Source organism: Zootoca vivipara, chromosome 8, assembly GCF_963506605.1.
Source record: "Zootoca vivipara chromosome 8, rZooViv1.1, whole genome shotgun sequence".
NCBI classification, from domain to species: domain Eukaryota; kingdom Metazoa; phylum Chordata; class Lepidosauria; order Squamata; family Lacertidae; genus Zootoca; species Zootoca vivipara.
In genome coordinates, this window is record NC_083283.1 from 87,438,039 (window position 1) to 87,461,936 (window position 23,898).

Below are 23,898 nucleotides of genomic sequence, written 5' to 3' on the forward strand. Positions count from 1 at the left end.
CCTGACGAACGGACAACATGGCAGAGAAATTAGAAACATCAACCTAACCCTAGAGGACAACCACTCATTACCAGCAGGTTTGGCGCAGAATACTGCTCTAGTGTCCCACCAACCATCTGCTCCAGCAGAGGAGATGCAATCAAAAGATGACACTTTGTCTGACCAAGTATACGATCCCGCCAGTGATAAATCGGCCCTAATGAAACAAGCAACCACAAACTACCAACTGTCCATCATTTCGTGGAATATTGCAGGGTGGGGAACTAAAAGCAAAGATCTGCACCTAATGGATTTCCTAACCAAACACGACATTATATATATCCAAGAAACCTGGAAAACTATCACTCGTGTGCAACAAGTGCGTTACCCAGCCAAAGAGGAGGCAGGCCAAAAGGTGGCATCGCTCTATGTGCTTCAACATGAATACAAGCTGAAATTACACAGCTCCCCCCCCCCAAAAAAAATCGGATTCGGTGGCTGCGGCAATCATAGATTTTCGAAGTCATAGGTTGCTATGCATAAACCTCTACTTACCCCCCCTATCGACTACACACACAAGTAGACCTACTATGGAAAGAGGTGGAAGCCTATGTGGAACAATGTCGGGATCTCTATCCGACAGCTATGATAATACTAGCAGGAGACTTCAATGCAAGGGCCGGCCCGAGCGATGCTGACCTCTATGCACATTTCCATCAATGGCCCCCAGATTCAGAGATCACCTCACCACTACTCCCAAGGTCCTCATCTGATAAGATCTGTAACCTAGGAGGATTACATCTAGTTCAGATGGTATACAGTGGTACCTCGGTTTATGAACACAATTGGTTCCGGAAGTCTGTTCATAAACTGAAGCGTTCATAAATTGAAGTGAACTTTCCCATTGAAAGTAATGGAAAGTGGATTAATCCGTTCCAGACGGTCCGCGGAGTAACCGTTCATAAACTGAAGCGAACTTTTCCATTGAAAGTAATGGAAAGTGGATTAATCCGTTCCAGACGGGTCCGTGAAGTACTTAAATTGAAGCGTTCATAAACTGAAACATGGGTGTAATTGGTTCCGGAAGTCTGTTCATAAACTGAAGCGTTCATAAACTGAAGCGAACTTTCCCATTAAAAGTAATGGAAAGTGAATTAATCCGTTCCAGATGGGTCCGCGGCGTTCATAAACCGAAAATTCATAAACCGAGGTGTTCATAAACCGAGGTTCCACTGTATAGACAAAATCTATATACATACTGAACAGTGCCACACGAGGAGACTATCCAGGTCAATACACCTTTTGGTCAGGACAAAAACTCACTGTCATAGATTATCTTATCGTATCCCAAGAGCTAATTACCTCGATTGTTGAGTTTAGTATAATAGCAAGATCAGAAAGTGATCATCTACCTATGGTCCTATGGTGTGCTCTCCCACTCAACCAACCACTAATCCAACACAGATATCGACTGTGAGGGACAGGGGATATCGCGAAGTCCCTCCCCTCCTGAGTTCAAGCCCGTCCCCGAGCAAAGGGGAAAGCAGGGAGAGTTCCGATTCCAGTGGGGAAGCAGGAAGTCGTGTCCGAGGCTCAGGCAAGGTAGAGGAGCCAGGGTCCCAGGTGGGACAGGAAGGGGCAAGCAAGGGGGGAAGACCCATCCCTCCAACTCCAGAATTACGCAGGAAGAGGAGGGGCAAGAGGATGGGTCTGCCAAAGCTTTTGTGTTGGAGAAAGACGCGCCAAAAGCCATTAGGAGGTTCTGAAACCGACTGACAACATCGCTCCGTGTAAATAGCAATGACTTGAGCACTGTAAATACGCAGCACCAACAAAAGAATAAAATGCAGAGCTGCGTAGCGTCGTTACTCTGAAGTAGTCCACTCCGGCCACTGTGACAGCAACCTCCTAATCATTTTTGGGCTACTTCGGAGTTGCCGGGATGAGCGTGTCCGAGGCGGAGAAGTGGCGGCAGATCGCTGAGCAAGCCCAGCTAGAACTGCAACAGCTGTCGCTGCAGGCGCAGGGAGAATTGAAGGCAGCTAAAGAGGAGACTAAGAAGGTCCAGGACGACCGGCTACAACTTGCGGAACAGGTGAGAGAGCTCCAGGAAAAAGAGCAGCATTTAAGGGCGGTGGCGGTAGACCTCCAAAACAAGCTGGATGCAGAGAAAAACAAGGCGGGAGGGGCTCCCCAAGTCCAAGTGCTGCCAGGAAGGAGAGCAGGGACCCTTGTAAGCAAGTTCAATGGAGACCCGAAGGAGTTTCAGGGCTTTGAGACTGAGATCGTGTATGCTCTTGAGCTGCACCAGAATGAGTTCCCCGATGATGAGCACAGAGTAGCGTTTATTGTGGAACATCTCACCGGAGCAGCCAGGGAGTGGCTAAGACCATTAATCGCAACCAAGAATCCTTGCATGAAAAATGTCCAACAATTTCTAGAAGGTTTGAGGACGATGTATTCGTCCGATAGTCATTTGGACCAGACTAAGGAGGAACTGCATAATTTACGCCAAGGAAATATGACAGTTCGCGCATATTGGGCGAAATTCACCATGCTGGTGCACAGACTGGGGTGGGTTTTGGATTCGCCTCCCATGCAAGCTGCGTTTTACTTGGGTTTGAGCGAGGAGGTGAAGGATGAACTCTCGAGAGGTCCAAAGCCCAGTACTATGGATCAGCTGAGCAAAGCAGCTCTGGCGGTGGGGGTGAGGCAGGAATCCCGGTGGAACGACAAGCAAGCGACGCGCGCAAAGCGGGCTTGGTTCCCACGGTCGCAGGAGAAGCCACTCCCTCAACAACCCTTTCAGGCCACGCCTGGAGCCAGCCAGGACCAGGAGCCCATGCAGATTGATAGCGCGCGCGCGCGGGCTTTTCAAACCCCAGCGGCGCCAAGACGCAAGGAGGGAAGGGGCGGGAATTGCTTTCTCTGCAACTCACCCCAGCATCTCGTCAGAGACTGCCCACATCGCAGGGAGTGGCAAGGAAAGGCGGGAACGGTGGTGCCCTCCCCCACTGACGCAGCACCACAGCAGGGAAACGGGAAAGCCTGGCTGCAGGAGACAAGGGGCAGCAGCCAGGCACAGTCAGCAGACAACAGCCCCAGCCCGCCCACCCGCACAGAGAGGTGCAGAGCCAGCCCACCCCTCCCAGAGCAGGAGTGGTTCTAGAAGTGACGCTAACGCTCCCAAATGGCTATCCCCTGACGGTCCTCGCCTTAATTGACAGTGGGGCGTCCGCCAACTTCTTCTCGAGAAGCTTTGCAGAAGAGCACCAAATCCAGCTTTTGCAGTTGGATTTTCCTCTGCACGTAGCAACCATTGACGGCAGGGAGCTGCTGGGAGGGGCCATCACACATCAAACCCCCCCCATGAGAATGACGGTGGGAAGGCACTCAGAGACACTGGCGTTCAACGTCACCACCATCTCAGACCCCCCCATCGTCTTGGGCATGAGCTGGCTGGCGCGCCACGACCCCTCCATCAGTTGGCACCAGAGGTGCATCACGTTTGGGTCAGACTTTTGTCTGGAACATTGCATGCAGCACCAACCAGGGGAGGGGCCTCCGATAGCCACGGTGGCCACCATGCATATCAAAGGGGGTGAGGCAATACCCAAGCAGTACTGGGACCTGCAGGAGGTCTTCAGCGAAGCGGAGTCCGACCACCTACCCCCGCACAGGCCTTTTGACTGCCAGATCAACCTGGTGCCAGGGGCGACGATACCCCCAGCCAAGCTGTACGCCATGTCAGACCAGGAGCTGGAGGATCTGCGCGCTTTCATCGACAAGAACCTCAAGCGGGGGTTCATAAGGGAAAGCAAGGCAGCAGGGGGCAGCCCGGTCTTCTGGGTGGACAAGAAAGACACGCAACAGCGCCGTCTTGTGGTGGACTTTAGACGGCTGAATTCGGTGACAGAGCCCGTGGCTTTCCCCATGCCCAGAGTGGATGATCTCCTGACAGCGGCACGCAGGGGCAAGATTTTCACCAAGCTGGACCTAAGGGGGGCGTACAACTTGATCAGGATCCGGGAAGGAGATGAATGGAAAACCACGATGTTCACGCCTCTGGGCTCTTTTGAATATCTGGTGATGCCCTTCGGTTTGCAAGGGGGCTCAGCATGCTTCCAGGCCTTCATGCACCACGTCCTGGGGTCCCTCCTCTTCAGGAAATGCTTGGTCTTCCTAGATGACATCCTTATCTACTCGAATGACCCAGTGCAGCATGTGAAAGATGTCAGAGAGGTGTTGCAACGCCTGAAGGAGAACCACCTGTATGTGAAGCTGGAGAAATGCAAGTTTCACACCAAAGAGGTGGACTTCCTGGGCTACAAGCTGTCAGACAAGGGGCTGGCGATGGACAAGGACAAGGTGCAGGCCATCCTGGACTGGCACAGCCCCAGGACGCGCAAAGATGCCCAACGCCTACTAGGCTTCGCTAACTTCTACAGGAAGTTCATCAAGAACTTCTCTCGCGTTACGGCTCCCATCACGGACTGCCTGAGAGGCAAGCAGAAGTTCAAGTGGACACCAGAGGCGCAAGCAGCGTTCGAAAGCCTCAAGAGAGTGTTCGCCTCAGACCAAAACCTGTTCCATGTGGTGCAGGACGCGCCCCTACGCATTGAGACAGATGCTTCTGAAAAAGCTGTGGGCGCAATTTTGTTGCAACTGGACGCCAACAGGGAGTGGAGACCCTGTGCCTTCTTCTCCAGGAAGCTGACACAGCCTGAACGCAACTACACAGTGTTTGATAGGGAACTTCTTGCGATCTACGCTGCGTTCCAGCACTGGCGACACTTCCTGGTGGGCGCGAAGCACCCCATCCAGGTGTGCACAGACCACAAGAACCTGGAGTTCTGGAGAACTGCCAGGGTGCTCAACCAGCGGCAGATACGGTGGGCAGAGTTCTTCTCGAACTTCAACTTCTCCATCCACTACATCCCGGGGGAGCAGAATGTCAGGGCGGATGCCCTCTCCCGCAAGCCAGAGTACATGGAGGAGGAGGCGCCACCAGCCCCAAGGCACGTTTTCCCCCCGTCGGCATGGTCCTGCGGAGCAGCTGTGGTGAGCGAGGCAGAACTCACAGCACTGACGGCAGCGGATGAATTTGCCAACCGCATCTTCAGAGAACTGAGAGGGGGGAGGGAGCAGGCAAAAGACTTTGCAGAACGCAGAGGGCTGCTTTTCTACAAGGGTGCGCTGTACCTACCCACCACCCAGCTTCGACGTACGGTCCTCAAGCAGATGCACGACAACCCTACAGCGGGGCATTTTGGAAGGGACAAAACCGCTCACCTAGTCATGAGACACTTCTGGTGGCCAGGGGTGCGGGAAGATGTTCGAGACCATGTAAGGGGCTGTACCACCTGCCAGCGGGCGAAGGTGGTCAGAGCAGCGCCACCAGGGTTGCTGGAGCCCTTAGCCACACCACACAGGCCGTGGGAAGTGGTGTCCATGGACTTCATCACAGATCTGCCTTCGTCCAGGGGTAAGACTGCAGTGTTGGTGGTGGTGGACCTTATGTCCAAAATGTGTCACTTTATACCGTGTGCCAGGGCAGTCTCGGCAGAAGAGACAGCCAAACTGTTTGTTGATCACATTTTCAGACTGCATGGATTACCTTTAAGGGTTATTTCGGATCGTGGCCGCCAATTTGTTTCCAGGTTCTGGCGGCGGCTCATGAACCTCCTGCAGGTGGAGGTCAGCTTGTCGACGGCTAGACACCCGCAGACCAACGGACAAGCGGAGAGGGTCAACGCCATTCTGCAGCAGTACCTGAGATGCTACGTCAGCCAGCGGCAAACGGACTGGGTGGATCGCTTGCCACTAGCAGAATTTGCCTACAACAATGCAGTGCACGTCTCCACAGGGGTGTCGCCCTTTAAGGCCAATTACGGGCGCGACCTCAGATCTTTCCCAGAGAGGGAGAGGGAGGAGGAGGAGGAGGAGGGCCCACAGGCTGAGGATTGGGCAGAGGAACTGGAGACGGTGCACCAGCAGCTCAGAGACCACTTGGAGAGGGCCAAGGAAGCGTACAAAAAGGGGGCAGATCGCCACAGGCGACAAGGGGAGGTCATCAGGGTGGGGGACAAGGTGTGGTTGTCCTCGGAGGGCCTTCCCACCAGAGGGAGGTGCAAAAAGCTGGCACCCAAAAGGCTGGGCCCCTTCACGGTCACGCAACAGGTAAACCCGGTGGCATACAGGCTGGCACTGCCAGAGGACATGAGGGTGCATCCAGTGTTTCATAGATCGCTGCTGTCGCCGTACAGGGAAAGCAGCAGGCTCCGAGACAGCGAACAAACCCCCGAGGGAGGGGGGGAGAGGGAAGGCAGGGAGCAACTCAATGAGGCCACGGCCATCCTGGATTCAAGGTGGGGGGTGGGGGGACTGGAGTACCTCATGGCATGGGAGGATGCTCCACCGTCCCAGAATGAATGGGTCCCAGCCACTCAGATACAGGAGGAATTCTTGGTGGAAGAATTTCACGCCCTCTTTCCCCACAGACCCAAGCCCTGGCACATGGAAAGGGAGGGGGAGGAGGAGGAGGCACGGGAGAGCAGCTCACCATGGCGCTGGGAAGCGGAGTTTGAGGAACCAGAGGATGAGGTATGGGTGTCACCGAGATCCACCCAGTCAGAGGAAGGAGCAGATTGGCAGAACGTTTTTACCCCCACCAGCTCTGACGCCACGGACTTTTTGGGATTCCCGTCCGCCCAGGCGGAAGGGGGGGGCTCGCAGGACTGGGGGGAGGTATTCACACCAACGGGCTCGGAGAGCACTGAGTTCTTAGGCTTCCAGTCGTCACCGACACATGGGGGGGGCCTGGGGAGGGGTGAAGGAGAGCTTGGGAGGGGGGTGGATGTGAGGGACAGGGGATATCGCGAAGTCCCTCCCCTCCTGAGTTCAAGCCCGTCCCCGAGCAAAGGGGAAAGCAGGGAGAGTTCCGATTCCAGTGGGGAAGCAGGAAGTCGTGTCCGAGGCTCAGGCAAGGTAGAGGAGCCAGGGTCCCAGGTGGGACAGGAAGGGGCAAGCAAGGGGGGAAGACCCATCCCTCCAACTCCAGAATTACGCAGGAAGAGGAGGGGCAAGAGGATGGGTCTGCCAAAGCTTTTGTGTTGGAGAAAGACGCGCCAAAAGCCATTAGGAGGTTCTGAAACCGACTGACAACATCGCTCCGTGTAAATAGCAATGACTTGAGCACTGTAAATACGCAGCACCAACAAAAGAATAAAATGCAGAGCTGCGTAGCGTCGTTACTCTGAAGTAGTCCACTCCGGCCACTGTGACATCGACCGACCTTAACGACTGAAACAGGCCACAAAAAAGTTAAGTGGAATGGCCAAGTGAGTGAACTAGTCGCTAACTGGTACAACTCTGCCGAGAGCCAGCACTTGTCAAGAGCAATACTGGATGGATGTGCAGGAGCAGCGACGGACACTCCAAACATAATCACATTATACCAAACACTTACAAAAAGACTTCAAGAATTCATCATAAACCAGTGTTTCTCAACCTTTTTTGGGCCACGGCACACTTGTTCCGTGAAAAAAATCACGAGGCACACCACCATTAAAAAAGTTAAAAAATTTAACTCTGTGCCGCCCTATATTATAATTATGACTGTAAGAAACACTTGCCAAATATTGCTTTCCGGTGGACTAGTGCTGTGTATTGGCGGCCGCCAGGCTCGTTTGCACTGAGCTTTGGGAAAGAGGAGGAGAAATATTGCTTTCCGGCGGGTCAGCGTTGCATATTGGCAGCCGCCAGGCACGTGACAATGCAAATCGCCCTTCTCGTCGCCGCACGTCACGGCACACCAGCCAGCGTCATAAACCATACTCTGAATCTCCCCAGTATAGGATACCCTCTAAGAAGTGGTTTGGCCAAGAGTGCATGACCTCTAAAAAGACATTGATTCACGCCTTTATTGAACACAAGGAAGACCCTTCAGATGTTAAAAGACAGCTTATGGTGGATGCAAAAAAAAAAAGATGTAAAAAACTGCTGATTAGGAAAAAACGATCTGCAATGAAGTTACACTGGCAGCAATTAATTGAGGCCACCAAACTTATAAACCCATTACTATTCTGGAGGCTAGCCGTGGACCAATCAAGTTCGGGTCTATCACATCTATCTTGCTGTACATCAGTGACAACCAGGCAATCCCATTTCCATTCCCTGTATGGGGAACCTAATACCGCCCCCCCCCAATACACTAGATATACCGGAAGAGCAACTTCAGCCATGGCCACCGGTTTCGACCAAGGAGATACACCTATTGATAGATCTGCTAAAGAATGGGAAAGCTCCTGGAAACGACTCTCTACCAACGGATCTGTTTAAAATCGATCCCAACTGGTGGGCCCCTGTTCTCTCATATAGATAGAACAGCTCAGATCCCTGATGACTGGGGGCTATCTATTATCATTCCTATTTACAAAAAAGGCCCTAGGGATGACCCTGCCAATTATAGGCCAATGAATCTCTTGAATACCATAAGCAAACTATACGCCAGATATCTGAGCAGAAAACTTTGTGAATGGATCGAAAAAGAGAACATGTTGGATGACGTGCAGGCAGGATTCAAACAGAGAAGATCCACTCAAGATAATTGCCTGACTTTGCAACATCTGGCCGAAAAATATACAACGCAGCATAATCCCCAGCTCTTTGCAGCATTTGTTGACTTCAAAGCAGCCTTTGATTCCATCTCATGAATCCAACTATGGGACAAACTTAGCAAGTCATCTATAGACTGATGTCTGCTGTTATTAATATATAAGCTATACAACAACACACGGCTCCGTGTAAGATGCAATCGGGAAGGCCAACTCTCCAACACAATTAGAACTACTAAGGGAGTTAAACAAGGGTGTATATTATCCCCCCACCTATTTAACATCTATATAAACTCTCTAATTGCATATCTTCAAGGAGCAGATATTCACACCCCAAAACTAGCAGACAAAAGGCTACCCATCCTGCTTTATGCAGATGATGCGGTCATTTTATCCCAGACTCAGATTGGCCTTCAAAGAGCACTTAACAAACTTGCACAATACTGTAGGGAGGAACAATTAATAGTGAACTACCAAAAAACCAAAATTATGTTTTTTTTCCAATAAAAGGAAAATATATAACTGGCGCATAGACAAGCAAACCATCGAGCAGGTAACATGCTTTAAATATCTGGGAGTTGTATTTCAAGCTTCCAGGAAGAAAACAGCCCACATTAAATACATCTCTTCCATCGCACAAAGGAGTACGACAGCTATTGCAAGATTCCACCGATCAAAGGGAGGAAATTACATTCCAGCAGCCCTCAAATTATTTATGGCAAAACCGTTAGCCCAACTATTGTATGGTGCACCACTTATTCCTACCTCCAACCTGGACTCTCATGAAAAAATCCAATCAGGATTTCTAAGATCAATACTCCAAACACCGAAATGTGTTCCCAATGCTGTCCTACGTCTGGAAACAGGCCTACATAGGGTTGAAGCTAAAGTGTGGCAAGCCGCCTTTTACTTCTGGCCAAGATTTAATAAGACACCAACTGGCCTCCTCCCCTTGATACACTGTGATAACTTTCAATCAAGTTGGGAGAACAGCATCCGAAGGAAACTATCCTCATATGGAGTTTCAACAGAGCATCTTTTAAGCCTGGAAATGGGAAGAGTGAAAAACCTAATCAAAGACAGAACAACGGACACTGAACTCCAAAACCATCTTACCCGACTCTCAACAATTTATAGGCACCTTTATGACCATCGAAGGATCCACTTAGCAAATTACCTCAAGTCATTAGTTAATCCCAAACATCGCTGGGCATTCTCCAGGGCCCATTTTAACGCCCTCCCCTCAGCTTTATTAGTCGGTAGATACAACAAGACTCTGATTGACCAAAGAATATGGCCCTGTGGTGACAACGAGATCGAATCCATCGGGCATGTCTTTTTATATTGCCAATTACACCGCAATACGAGGAAAGAGCTGATCAAACTGCTCCTAATGAAACAGCCCGGCCGATCAGAGGAAGCCTACACCAGACACCTTTTAGCTGACAAAGACATAGAGGCTACTAGGACTGTAGCAAAATTTTGCTACATAGCAACAAGAATAAGACATGCCGTGATGACAGCAAACACGAGTGACAGATAACCTAGTTGATCTATCGTAGGATTGTCACAGGAGTGTTGACAGGTGGCTGAGACTCATATATCAAACTTCTATATAATTTTAAAATTTGTAACATTTTAACTGCAATTTTACTATATAGATACCCATTCTATGAACTGAACTGTATAATTCTCTTGCTGGTCTTTGACCGTATTAAATATTTATTATTATTATTATTATTATTATTATTATTATTATTATTTTCCTTTACCTGTCACAGAATTGCTCTACAAGTCACTATCCTGTGTGTCAAACCATAAACATTGCTGATTCTCCCTAGAGTCTTCCTGGGCACTGGTCAGATTTATAAGCCCTTCCTTCATAATCTTACGAGACACCGGAGGGCCTTGTATGGGTTATAATTATAAGAGATGACTCAAAGCTTGGTGTAAAAATATCTACCACACAATTCCAAGACTATGAGACATGGATGCAACAGCTTCTTCTGCCTTAGAAAGATAAGCAGGTTTTAGGCTTACAAACACAACATGGAGGCCATAGTCCAGCATAGAGTTAAATGTGTTCAAGTTAACTGATTTAAATGGAATAAAATGCACTAAAGTCTGCTTTGAATTGGGGCCACAATGTGGGAAACCCCTCTGTAACAAAATTATTTCTTGCTTGTCCTTTAGCCAAACACAGACATGATGTACTTACATCATCAAAGTCAGCAATGATCTCATTTAGAAGCCGGAGGCATTCTAAGCCCTCCTTATTGACATCAGATTCTGTGTAAAATTCTTTGAAATCTGGAATGGAGGCAAACATGACGCAAACACAGTCATATGATTGATGGTATAAATCCTGTTCAAGAGAGAAGAATGAGAAACCAGTCACAAAATGTTCTCAGTAGAAGGCGTTCATAAAATGAAGTACAGATTGGAAAGAAAAAGGATGGATGAAAATTTCATGCAAGGTGTGCTTGCAGCTGTTTAGCACAAAGATAATATGCTGATGTTTTACTACTTTTTGCTTTATAATAAGCCAAGCCCATCCACGAATAATTTCATCAGGTTATACTACCTAATTAGCCTGTTTTATTCAGTTAAAGTACCTCTCTAAATAACTGGCTACACATTTTACACCAGTGGATATACTGGAAACAGCCCAGTGATATTCAAGGAATAGGTTTACCAAAGCAGGTGACAAAGCCCTGAAGCCTTGCACCTGATGCCTTGCACCTGACTTGATCCCATTTCTTGCTCAGTGCAAAAGGACCAGGACAATGTTGTAGTGAAACTGAGAGATTACTGTCATTTGGAAGCCTGGCAACCATGGCACTGCTTTCTCAATCTTTTTAATTAAATTAGAAGTGCTTGAAAAATGCTACAGCCAAAAGAAGTCAAAGTTACTTATCATAATCATAATCATCATCAAAGTTCTTCATCATTTCTAGGCAAGAAAAATGGAAATGAATACTGATCCAAAGGCCCATTTGCTCCAGTGTACAAAAGAAGAGAGCTGCCAGATCAAGCCAAAGACCCTTCCAGCATCCAGTTCTCAAAAGTGCCAAGCAGATGCAGATGAGAAGCCCACAAGCAGAACACAAATGCAAACTCTTCCATAGTTGTCCCCCAGCAACTGGTAACTCACAGATAAAAATGGCTTGCTCAGAGCAGACATAATGCAAGAAGGTTTCATTGAGAAAGCAGTAATATCCAAACATCGTTAAATATCAACAGACTCTAGAACAGAAATAGTGTTCTTTGGACTAAACATGTTCAGTCTCTTTATGCAGTTTGCAACCCAAATCTTCACTGCTGTTTCTCTCATACTGGTCACCACTGCAATGGTCATCATTTGCTAAGGATCATAACATGGCTTGTTCTATAATAGCTTGGGGTGTTTCCTCAATAGGCTTTCTTAATGGGCAACCTATGTCCAAGTGGGGCTAGGAAACAGTGCCTTTCCAGTGTGCTTGAGGGACTAGAAAAAAATATTTGGAGTTGGTACATAGACCTTAGGAGAGACAGAGGTCTGATTTTTGCAGCTGGCTTGCAAAAAGCAACCACAGAATTGGAGAACTCCAAAGACACATTGATCGCTTTGGAAAGGGTGGGCCTGTGGCAGCTTCTCAAAGGCTTGCATTGCCTGCCTGTTTTCTCGTGCTTTAAAGTCTTGCCCTTTGTCACAGTGGTCGGATGGGACTACTTCAGAGTAACGACTCTCCACCGCTCTGCATTTTATCTTTTTATTGGTGCTGCGTATTTACAGTGCTAAAGGTAGAGCTATTTACAGAGACACATCTTTTCAGCTTTCATCAGAACCTCCGAATGGCTTTTGGCGCGTCTTGCACCAGCATAACAACTTGGGGAGCCCCATCCTCTTCCCCCGACGCTTTCTGCGAAGTTCCGGAGTTGGGGGGATGGGTCTGCCCCCCTCTTTCCTCCTTCCTGTCCCACCTGGGACGCTGGCTCTTCTACCCTGCCAGAGCCTTGGATCCCACTTCCTGTTTCCCCACTGGAGCTGGAGCTCTCCCTGCTCTCAGTCGTGCTCTGGGCTGGGCTGGAACTCAGGAGGGGAGGGGCTTCGCGATACCCCTTGCCCCTCACACCCTTGAAATTATCACTGGGCAACTGGGGAGTGTGTAAAACCCACAGTGCACACCAGAAATAATCTCTCACAGTCTACCTCTCTCCTGTTTTACTCTTGGATACAAACTAGAAATGGAGGCAAGCTGGTCTGCCAATTCTCACTTTCAGTGAGGGGGCAGTCTCTAGTATGCTGTGTGTACACTGGGCAAGATTTGTTCCTGAAGGTGTGCAGGTGTTCCTGAAGGCTGCCAGTTATATTTCGGAACAGCAAAGAAGACCAAAGGTGGTGAGGACTGACCTCATTCTTCAGGTTCCTTGCCAAGAAATGTTCAGCCACGTGAGCAGGCAGCACATTCTCCAGCAGCAGCCGGTTCAAATTCTCCATGGTCTCAATCTCCTCACGCTCTTTCTTGAACTTGTTCTTCCACAGGAAATCTAACCTACAGTAATATTCATTCTGTTACAAAGAGGACACAGAAGTAAAGAAACAATAGGCATCTTGTCCTATCAGATGGTTTTAAGAGAAAAAACAACAACCCCCCTCCCCCAAAACAATGAAGCAGTAGGTTAAGGTATTCATTCCATTCCAGGTGGGGCCCAAAGACAGAGGCGGTTTTAGGGCAGTGCAACCAAGGCAGCCGCAACAATCCTGTACATGAGAAGCAGGAGGGGACACCAAACTTTAGTGTCACATGGTCTGCTGAAATCTGAGAGCCCAAAATCTGCCAATGTTAAACAGGCAGATTCTATGCACGCACAGGGGTGCAGGATCAAAACTAGGGGGGGGAGCCATGGTCATTCAGGGGCGGGGCCAAGGCATGCAGGGGAGGGGCCACAAAGTGCGAATGTGGGCGGGGCTACAGGGCCAGCGGGCCCGAGGACATTGTGCCGGCGGTGGCAGCGGCCACCTTGTGCTTCTGGGGCTGGCAGCATTGGCGGCTACCCTGCTTGGCTGGAGAGGACGGGAGGGTCGGGCAGGCGAGAGGGGATGGCAGGGCAGGCGAGGGCGAGGCAAAGCACGGCCGCAGCCACGACGGCTACAAGGTGTTGCTGCATATCAGCATAATATTTCAACCATGTCGTGGGTTCAAGCCCCACCTTAGGAAAAAAATCCTGCATTGCAGGGGGTTGGACTAGATGACCCTTGTGGTCCCTTCCAACTACAATTCTATGATTCTATTGATATATTGCCATAGCATATGCATCATTCTGCTTTCTTAAATTGACCTACTCCTAGGCATAGCAGCCAACTCCTAGAGGCCTAGGTGCCTCCCCCCCCCAATTACTGGTAAATACCGTATTTGAATGAAGACCTACAACACCTTCTAGAAATGACACCAAAGAAGGATGTTCTTCTCATTACAGGGGATTGGAATGCTAAAGTAGGGAATCAAGAGATAAAAGGAACAACTGGCAAGTTTGGCCTTGGAGTTCAAAATGAAGCAGGGCAAAGAGTTCCGTCAAGAGAACAAGCTGGTCATCACGAACACTCTCTTCCAACAACACAAGAGATGACTCTACACATGGATATCACCAAATGGGCAGCATCAAAATCAGATTGATTATATTCTCTGCAGCCAAAGATGGAGAAGCTCTATACAATCAGCAAAAACAAGACCTGGAGCTGACTGTAACTCAGATCATCAGCTTCTTATAGCAAAATTCCAGCTTAAACTGAAGAAAGTAGGAAAAACCACTGGGCCAGTAAGATACAATCTGAATCAAATCCCTTATGAATACACAGTGGAAGTGAGGAACAGGTTTAAGGATTTAGATTTGGTGGACAGAGTGCCTGAAGAACTATGGATGGAGGCTCGTAACATTATACAGGAGGCAGCAACGAAAACCATCCCAAGGAAAAGGAAATGCAAGAAAGCAAAATGGCTGTCCAACGAGGCCTTACAAATAGCGGAGGAGAGGAGGCAAACAAAATGCAAGGGAGATAGGGAAAGATACAGGAAACTGAATGCAGATTTCCAAAAAACAGCAAGGAGAGACAAGAGGGTCTTCTTAAATGAGCAATGCAAAGAAATAGAGGAAAACAATAGAATGGGGAAAACCAGAGATCTGTTCAAGAAAATTGGAGATATGAAAGGAACATTTCGTACAAAGATTACCATAATAAAGGACAAAAGTGGTAAGGACCTAACAGAAGCAGAAGACATCAAGAAGAGGTGGCAAGAATACACAGAGGAATTATACCAGAAAGACATGGAGGTCTCGTACACCCCAGGTAGTGTGGTTGCTGACCTTGAGCCAGACATCTTGGAGAGTGAAGTCAAATGGGCCTTAGAAAGCACTGCTAATAACAAGGCCAGTGGAAGTGATGATATTCCAGCTGAACTATTTAAAATTTTAAAAGATGATGCTGTTAAGGTGCTACACCCAATATGCCAGCAAGTTTGGAAAACTCAGCAATGGCCAGAGGATTGGAGAAGATCAGTCTACATCCCAATTCCAAAGAAGGGCAGTGCCAAAGAATGCTCCAACTACCGCACAATTGCACTCATTTCACACGCTAGCAAGGTTATGCTTAAAATTCTACAAGGCAGGCTTAGGCAGTATGTGGACCGAGAACTCCCAGAAGTGCAAGCTGGATTTCGAAGGGGCAGAGGAACCAGAGACCAAATAGCAAACATGCGCTGGATTATGGAGAAAGCTAGAGAGTTCCAGAAAAACATCTACTTCTGCTTCATTGACTATGCAAAAGCCTTTGACTGTTTCGACCACAGCAAACTATGGCAAGTTCTTAAAGAAATGGGAGTGCCTGGTCACCTCATCTGTCTCCTGAGAAATCTCTATGTGGGACAAGAAGCTACAGTTAGAACTGGATATGGAACAACTGAGTGGTTCAAAATTGGGAAAGGAGTACGACAAGGTTGTATATTGTCTCCCTGCTTATTTAACTTATATGCAGAATTCATCATGTGAAAGGCTGGACTAGATGAATCCCAAGCCGGAATTAAGATTGCCGGAAGAAATATCAACAACCTCAGATATGCAGATGACACAACCTTGATGGCAGAAAGCGAGGAGGAATTAAAGAACCTTTTAATGAGGGTGAAAGAGGAGAGCGCAAAATATGGTCTGAAGCTCAAAATCAAAAAAACCAAGATCATGGCCACTGGTCCCATCACCTCCTGGCAAATAGAAGGGGAAGAAATGGAGGCAGTGAGAGATTTTACCTTCTTGGGCTCCTTGATCACTGCAGATGGTGACAGCAGTCACGAAATTAAAAGACTCCTGCTTCTTGGGAGAAAAGAAATGACAAACCTAGACAGCATCTTAAAAAGCAGAGACATCACCTTGCCGACAAAGGTCCGTATAGTTAAAGCTATGGTTTTCCCAGTAGTGATGTATGGAAGTGAGAGCTGGACCATAAAGAAGGCTGATCGCCGAAGAATTGATGCTTTTGAATTATGGTGCTGGAGGAGACTCTTGAGAGTCCCATGGACTGCAAGAAGATCAAACCTATCCATTCTTAAGGAAATCAGCCCTGAGTGCTCACTGGAAGGACAGATCCTGAAGCTGAGGCTCCAATACTTTGGCCACCTCATGAGAAGAGAAGAATCCTTGGAAAAGACCCTGATGTTGGGAAAGATTGAGGGCACTAGGAGAAGGGGACGTCAGAGGACAAGATGGTTGGACAGTGTTCTCGAAGCTACGAACATGAGTTTGACCAAACTGCGGGAGGCAGTGCAAGACAGGAGTGCCTGGCGTGCTATGGTCCATGGGGTCACGAAGAGTCGGACACAACTAAACGACTAAACAACAACACCGTATTTGAAAGAGTCATCCCCCCCATGTTGATGGGCTTTCTATGTGGGGCTTATCTGCCCCCCCTATTTTATTAAGGATGGAAGAGGGAGGGAAGGAAGGAAGAAATAGAGAGAGGGATAACTCATATTTGTGGGTGTCTCTGGGTGATGCTGTGATGCTGGAACTCTGCAGCAAGAGGACGGGAGGGTCGGGCAGGCGAGAGGGGGTGGCAGGGCGGGCGAGGACGAGGCAAGGCACGGCCACAGTCACGACAGCTCTGAGGCGTTGCTGCATACCCCCGTCTCCATTCTCTCCTCAATTTCTATTCCTCACCCTGACTTCCACAGGCGGGCGGATGTCAGATAGTCGTAACCAATGCCTAAGCAACCACTCACATTTTGTATTTGAAATAAAGTTGTGGCGAAAATTATGCCAAAAACCTCAAACTTAAATTTCTGTGTGAAGTGTGATTTATTGGGGGGTGTTTTGGAGACCTCTACACGCAAAATCGATTTTAAATCACGGACACCTTGGTTCTGAAAATGGTGTTGTCTGTATTGGTGTGAGTGATGGGGTCCCATGGCACAAATTTCATGTGTTCCCAGTGCAAAGGAAAAGAGCTAAGATCTTGTCCCTTACTATAATGTCCAAACAAGTTGTGACAGCCAAGAAGAATGATAGGTTTGTAAGGAATCTTCCATAATTTTGCCAAGGAAATTCTGATTGTTCAGGGCCTAATGCTATTAGCCTCTCTTGTAAATGGAGATCCTTTATGAAATGCATGCAGGACCATCAAGCAAATCTGTACTGAGATACACCAATCACCATTTTTACTCCTGGAACTGCTCTGAATCTGACTTCAGGAAGAACGTGTTTGAACTGCACAGTGTCCTGGAATAGACACTCTGCATTCAGAAAGAAGGGAACTGAGTTCCCTCCCATTTCCCACTTTCCTGCTGTTCCAAATGACCAGTACCCTGGAGTTATGATTTGTCTTGCTGTCAGGATTCTAACTGGACTGTAACTGACCTAAGAATTCTGCAGAGCAGTTGCTGCTGTGGCCGGCTGCTCAGGTGAACGTCAGCCCAGTGGCCAGCAGCTGAGTCTTCTTGAGGCTCAGGAGCACCTAGCAAATACCTGCTCTATTCCTGGCCCGCTAGACTCTAGCTGAGGAACGCATTTCACGTAAGTTTAGGGATTAAACATTCCTCACTATGCCATCAGGTGTGTTTCTGCTCTGTGGGAAAGGATAGCTGCAGTAGCAGATAGCAAAACAGCGAAATCATGAGCAGATTCCCATCCACAACAGGTTGCTGTGGTTAGGGCCATTTTCACAGGAACAATGCAACAGTATATTCAATCAGGAGCAGTGTGCTGGAAGAAAGTATGTGTGTCGGCTTCTCTGGATCAGATGTCTCTACCTAACCAGGGGGTGGGAGAGAGCAGGGGAACTCTTTCTTTTGCTGCTTCTTTCTGGCCAGGAGGGAGGATGTCCTTCAATGACTAGACATGCTTGTTATTCCCTCCCTCACTGTGTGTTGTCTTCTCTTTTGTTTCCAGGATGTCTGCCAAAGTCTCCCTGGGTCCTCTGTTCTCCAAACCCCCCCTGCGGGTGAGAGAAGGCTCCCTGGTGGGGAGATTGCTGAACGTAGTTTCTTGCCTCCAGTTATGTGGGTTCTTGATGAGTATTTTGGCCTGCATTCTGTGCATTGCAACCACAGCCAGTGTCAACTGGAGAGTGTGGCGTGGAGAGAACGGCTCTGGAAACATCTGGATTGGAATCTGGAATGTCTGTTTTTGGAGAAACCCTTCTGACGACGGCAACTCTTTTTGGCATTGTGAAGGTCTCACTGAGCGATATCCAACCCTCCCAAGGGAAATTTTTATTGCTCAGGGCTTAATGGCCTTAGCTTCCACTATGAGTTCAGCCGCCCTAGTATTAATATCATTTGCCTTGTGCAATGTGTTCGAGCCCGGAAAACACAAGGATTTCCTCTTAACCTTTTTTAGGCTCAGAGCGTTCCTGAACATACCTGCAGGGATCCTTGTCCTGATTTCTGTGATATGGAACATGTCTTCTGCCTTGCAGAATGGGAAAATTGACTTCCCACTTCCCAGAAACTTTTGAGTTGCCTCCAATTCCGAACGAGCAGCATATTGGACCTTCTATTTATCTTGGCTGTATCGCTGCAGGTTTCCAGCTGCTGAGTGCAGCATTGGTTGGGATGGAGAGATTTTGCATCAGGACCACCACAACAGATCCATATCAAATAGAAATTGCAGTGGTGATTACCCCAAGAAATTCGGTAAAAAGCGAGAGTCTGACTACATGTTCAAAGTGTGGTTCTCTGCTGGATCTGGTAATTAAAGAGAAATCCTCCACAGTTGAGATACAGGAAAGCCAGGCAGAAGATCTTCACACTCGAAACGAATCCTGCATCATAGAGATACCGGAAAGCCAGGCAGAAGATCTTGACACTCGAAACCAATCCTGCATAGTGGATATCCCGGAAAGCCAGGCAGAAGATCTTGACACTCGAAACGAATCCTGCATCGTAGAGATACCGGAAAGCCATCTACAAGATCTTGACATTCGAAACGTATCCTGCGTTGTGGATATAGAGGAAAGCTGTGCATCTCCAAGCCCACCTGAAGTTCCAAAACATACTATTATACATGTGACTCCCTGCAACATGGAATAGCATCAGATCCAGATCCACGCAGATCGCTCCCCCCCCACACCATTGGGGTGTGGGTGGGTGGGTGTAGAGATCTGCGTGGACCTGGATCTGATAGTTTACTATTCCCTGTTGCAGGGAGTCACATGGAGGCCTCTTTTATGTGTTTTCTAGCATTTGTGTCCTTGTTCCCATTAGCTTCCTCCTCTTCTGGATATCTTTCCTGTGTCTACTCATAGATTCACATTTTTTTATCAGCTCTTTCATTTCCTAAGCAACCACTCACATTCTGTATTTTAAATAAAGTATTTTAAATAAAGTTGTGGCCAAAATTATGCCAAAAACCTTAAACTTACATTTCTGTGTGAAGTGTGATTTATTGGGAGGTGTTTTGGAGACCTCTAGACTCAAAAGCGATTTTAAATCACGGACACCTTGGTTCTGAAAATGGTGTTTCACTCCTTGCATTTATTTAATATATGATTGATTCATCACCGGGGGGCTTGCAATTCCTGGGAACTCACTCCTTGCATTTATTTAATATTTGAAGATGCCTTCTTGCTCCAGCTCTGGGTTTTTATTTAAGCTGTTGCATTTGACCTTGCTATGCCTGCCATGGGGGTCGTCTGCTTTTGGGGCAGGGGCCTGGTAGGAATTTTTCCATTTGGCTGATTGGCTGGTGCCACTTGGTTTTCGCCTACTGCGCCTACTACGCCTACAATTCGTCACAACTTGTAAGGTTGCAGTTAGGCATTGGTTAATAAATTGGTTGGTGGAGGGGCCGGCCCCTCCAATGGTTGCTGTAGGTATCAAGTTGATTGCTTATAGCCAAAGGCTATATACAATGTATACAATGTAATTCAGTAAAATATATACAAATTTGGTAGAAAACATTTACATTATCAAAACATGACCGAATCAGCACAAAGCTATGGAAACACTTTAATATACCAGTTGAAAAAATTCCTGCATTGCAGGGGGTTGGACTAGATGGCCCTTGTGGTCCCTTCCGACTACAATTCTATGATTCTATTGATATATTACCATAGCATATGCATCATTCTGCTTTCTTGAATTGTCCTACTCCTAGGCATAGCTGCCAACTCCAGAGGCCTAGATAACTCCCCCCCCCAATTACTGGTAAATACCGTATTTGAAAGAGTCACACACACCCCCCCATGTTGATGGGCTTTCTATGTGGGGCTTATCTGCCCCCCCCATATATTATTAAGAATGGAAGAGGGAGGGAAGGAAGGAAGGAATAGAGAGAGGGATAACTCATATTTGTGGGTGCCTCTGGGTGACGCTGTGATGCTGGAACTCTGCAGCAAGAGGAAGATACCGGTACGCCTGTATAGGAGCCTTGTAAGCAGCTTTCTCTCTGCTTGATTTACAGCAGGCACGTCCAACAGGTAGATTGTGATCTACCAGTATATCACTGGATGTCTGTGGTAGATCACTGCTAGATCACTGGCACCCCTAAAAAAAGCTCACCCAAAATTTTCCTCCTCCCTAAAAAAAGTTGAACTATGACCTGAAGCCCTAAACAAAAATGGGCCTCCCTCCCTCCTAAAAGAAGCTCAACAAGTTTGACCTAAACCCCCCAAAACAGGGCTTCCCTTCCTTAAAAAAACTCAACAGCTTTGACCTGAACCCCCCACAAGGGGGTAGATCACTCCCAGTTTTAAACTCTGTGAGTAGATCAGAGTCTCTTGGGAGGTGGCCACCCCTGATTTACAGTATACAGATGCAGGAGGAGGGGCAGACTGGAACGCCACTGCTTTTTATAAACATCACTGTGTCTGTCAAAGCTACAGGCCCCCCCTTTCTTATTCACTTCCTTTTAGCCTTGCAGAGCCACCTTAGTCAAATTGAATCCTCTGCACCCTCATTAAACTGCCAATAGAACTCTTAATGCGATTCCTGAATGCTCATTAACAACTCCCACTGAAGAACAATAGGGTGAAGTGGTCAGTTATCGAATATTGCCTGGGAATATCTGCTCCATTGTCTTGACTGTTTAACTACTGGTAGCCACTTTGTTTTATTTATTTGATGTGTTTTTGTTACAGCTGTGTCCCCCCCCCCCCCAGCAAGCGGAGATTTAGCTGTTCTTGCTAAAGCAAAGCCCTTTCCACTTCAGTTTTTGGAGGGGAAAAGTGCTGGTTATGGTCTGTAAAATACATTAATTTTTTGCTTCTAAGGGGGGCAGCTGCCCCCTCCTGCCCCCTGCCTACGCCCATGTGCACGCATATTATTACCCAGCTTGATCCGACCGTGTGTGTGTGTGTGAGAGAGAGAGAGAGAGAGAGAGAGAGAGAGAGAGAGAAACCCTTCAGGTCAGCATCCTCATTATTATTTACTTAATTTATTTGTTAGTTGGATGGTTTCATGGAGCCTTGCTCTGCTTTGCTTTGGACCACATAAGCAAAGTCAAGAGGGGGGTCTTGTCACCTGGGCAGTCCAGGATCTCCCATACACACGACACAGCCTTGCACCCCAGGGAGATCACTTTGATGCTGCTAACGCAGAAAACAACAATGCAGGAGGCAGCAGTTTTTAGTTACCAGTCTCAGCAGCCACAGCAGGTGCTGCAATTCTCCAGCGGTTTGACTTCACCCACAGAGGCACACTCCATTGTCTCCTGAGACAGGTGGATGCCAACCACTATTTGTCGCTTTTCACAAACTTAACTAGTGATGGAGAGTGCGGATGGGCTGAGTTTACGGGGCCAGAGGTATGATGAGAGATGGTCCACTGTGTGAACAGATAACAGCTGAACCATCAAGTGGTGCTACTCAGAGGAGGCCTCATAACCACAGGGCTGGCCCACACTCCTGCTTGTCCCTTGCCTAGAAAGCTAAGTCAGAGTGGTTTTCCGTTTGCCCCATGCTTTCTAGGTAATAAATAATAATAATAATAATAATAATAATAATAATAATAATAATAATAATAATATCACCTCCAGGTCTCAGGGTGGTTCACAAGATAAAATTACAATATAAAAACACAGAATACATAATCAAAATATAAACAGAAGCAGCGGAATAACCCCCCCAAAAAACCCCTCTAAAAAGTTTAAAACAATTACAAATATTTTTAAAACACAATTGAACATACTTTTTATTAATTTTACAAAATACAAAAAACAAAAAAAACGGTACATACATAAACACCTTTTCCACCTCCTTCCTACCCACCCACATGGGTCCTCCCCTGCCACAGAAGTATCCCATGTATGTGAACAGTCAGAGATGGTCCATTTTATGCTTGGATTTCTGTCCTCCTCCCCCTCCCCTGACCCCAAAGCCCCCCCCTGCCACCAGGGAGCTCCAGCAAACCAGGGCAGTACGCAGGAGGCCATCCATCCAACCATCTATTGTCATACCAAAAAAAGAGAAAAATAGAAATAGGAAAAAAGAGAAAAAAGAAAGGGCAAAAAAAGAGAAAAAACAATACAAAACAGAAAATTTTTTCTTACATTCATAATTGTAAAACCATATTTTGTGGGCTTCCCCTCCCCCCTTCCCCGGTTTTCATCCCTTTTTTATCATCTGCAACAGTTTCTTACTTTATAAAAATACACCTTTGTATCTTATACAACTTATAAATCAATTGTTAACATTTTCATCTAATATTCAAATCACTGAAAAATCAAACTCCCATTTTATCTTCCCGTGCCTAATTTTTTCTCCCTCTATAAGCCTCCATATTTTCACATTTTCCAAAATCCATTCACTTTTAAAACTATAACTATTCTCAATTTAACCTTACATCCCCGATTACCGGCTCCACCCCCCCAATCCAGCAAATTCCATAATCAGCAGACCAGTTATAAACCTGTTAATCCATCCTTATAATCACAACATCACTTTCCCTTCACCCCACCCCCTGTTTACAGTCTTTTGCCATCCAGGCCACCATACAGGACCCCTGAATTTCTTCTCTTCTCTGCATATTTTTTCCTTCTTCCCTGTGGGCGTTCTGGAGTTCCAATAATACCAATCGTGCCCCCCTCAAAAGCAGGGCACTCCATCCAACTTTTTGTAGAGTAAAGTCATCATTTTTTTCGTGGTGTGCTTCATTTTGTGTTGAATCATCACAGTCCTCATCTTCATCTTTTCCTTCCAAATCACAGTCACCATCATTGTCATTCTCACATTCATCTTTTTCAGTGTCAAAAGCTTCATCTTCTAAAAAATCATATTCTGCCATCACCATCTGAAATTTTTGCTGTAACTCTTGCCGTCGTGTCTCCTCTTGACATAGCTCTATTCTTGTTTCCCACATTAAGGTCAAAACAGACCGCTGGAACTCAGGGGAACACTTTTTTGTTGACATAATTCAATCCTGCCAAGGTCAAAACTTGTCACGTGGGGTGGAATATGATCACAGTTTATTTTCTCGACTCCATTTTAGCAAGCTGGCTGCATTCTTCAACTCTTATTAACAATAAAGTTCGAACTCACATTTCACAAACATTTAAACCAAAAAAGAAATTCCACAAAGTCCAGAAATACAAAGTGAAATAAAAATTGACTTATAAATCCTGATCAACTCACTGGGTTGTCTGGGCTGCCGGCTCCCGAGGAAAAGAAAGGTTTTTCACCCTGCATCAAAGGGGAGATTCTCTTTGATGCCTTTGAGGGATCCTTTTGAATTGCAAATCTTCTGTTTACGGCTTCGGGTTTCTATTTACTGTCTCTTTTATTGCCGTGGGGGGGTGGCTTCCTCTTTTCTCCCCTCTCTCCCAGATCCAAATTGTTTTATAA

General features: G+C 47.2%; 1 protein-coding gene across 4 annotated transcripts in view; it reads right to left on the reverse strand.

Moving 5' to 3' along the window:
* Positions 1–23,898, reverse strand: part of ADCY2 (adenylate cyclase 2) — a 129,736-nt gene that overhangs the window by 15,120 nt on the left and 90,718 nt on the right. For all 4 annotated transcript variants that reach the window (XR_004691663.2, XM_060278172.1, XM_060278171.1 and 1 more), the window contains 2 exons: positions 12,988–13,146; positions 10,813–10,959 (listed from right to left, as the gene is read on the reverse strand). Coding sequence is in view for 3 of the 4 variants with exons in the window: in XM_060278172.1 (XP_060134155.1) it covers positions 10,813–10,959; positions 12,988–13,146 (306 nt within the window). In the remaining variant the exon portion in view is untranslated. The remainder of the gene's footprint in view (positions 1–10,812; positions 10,960–12,987; positions 13,147–23,898) is intronic.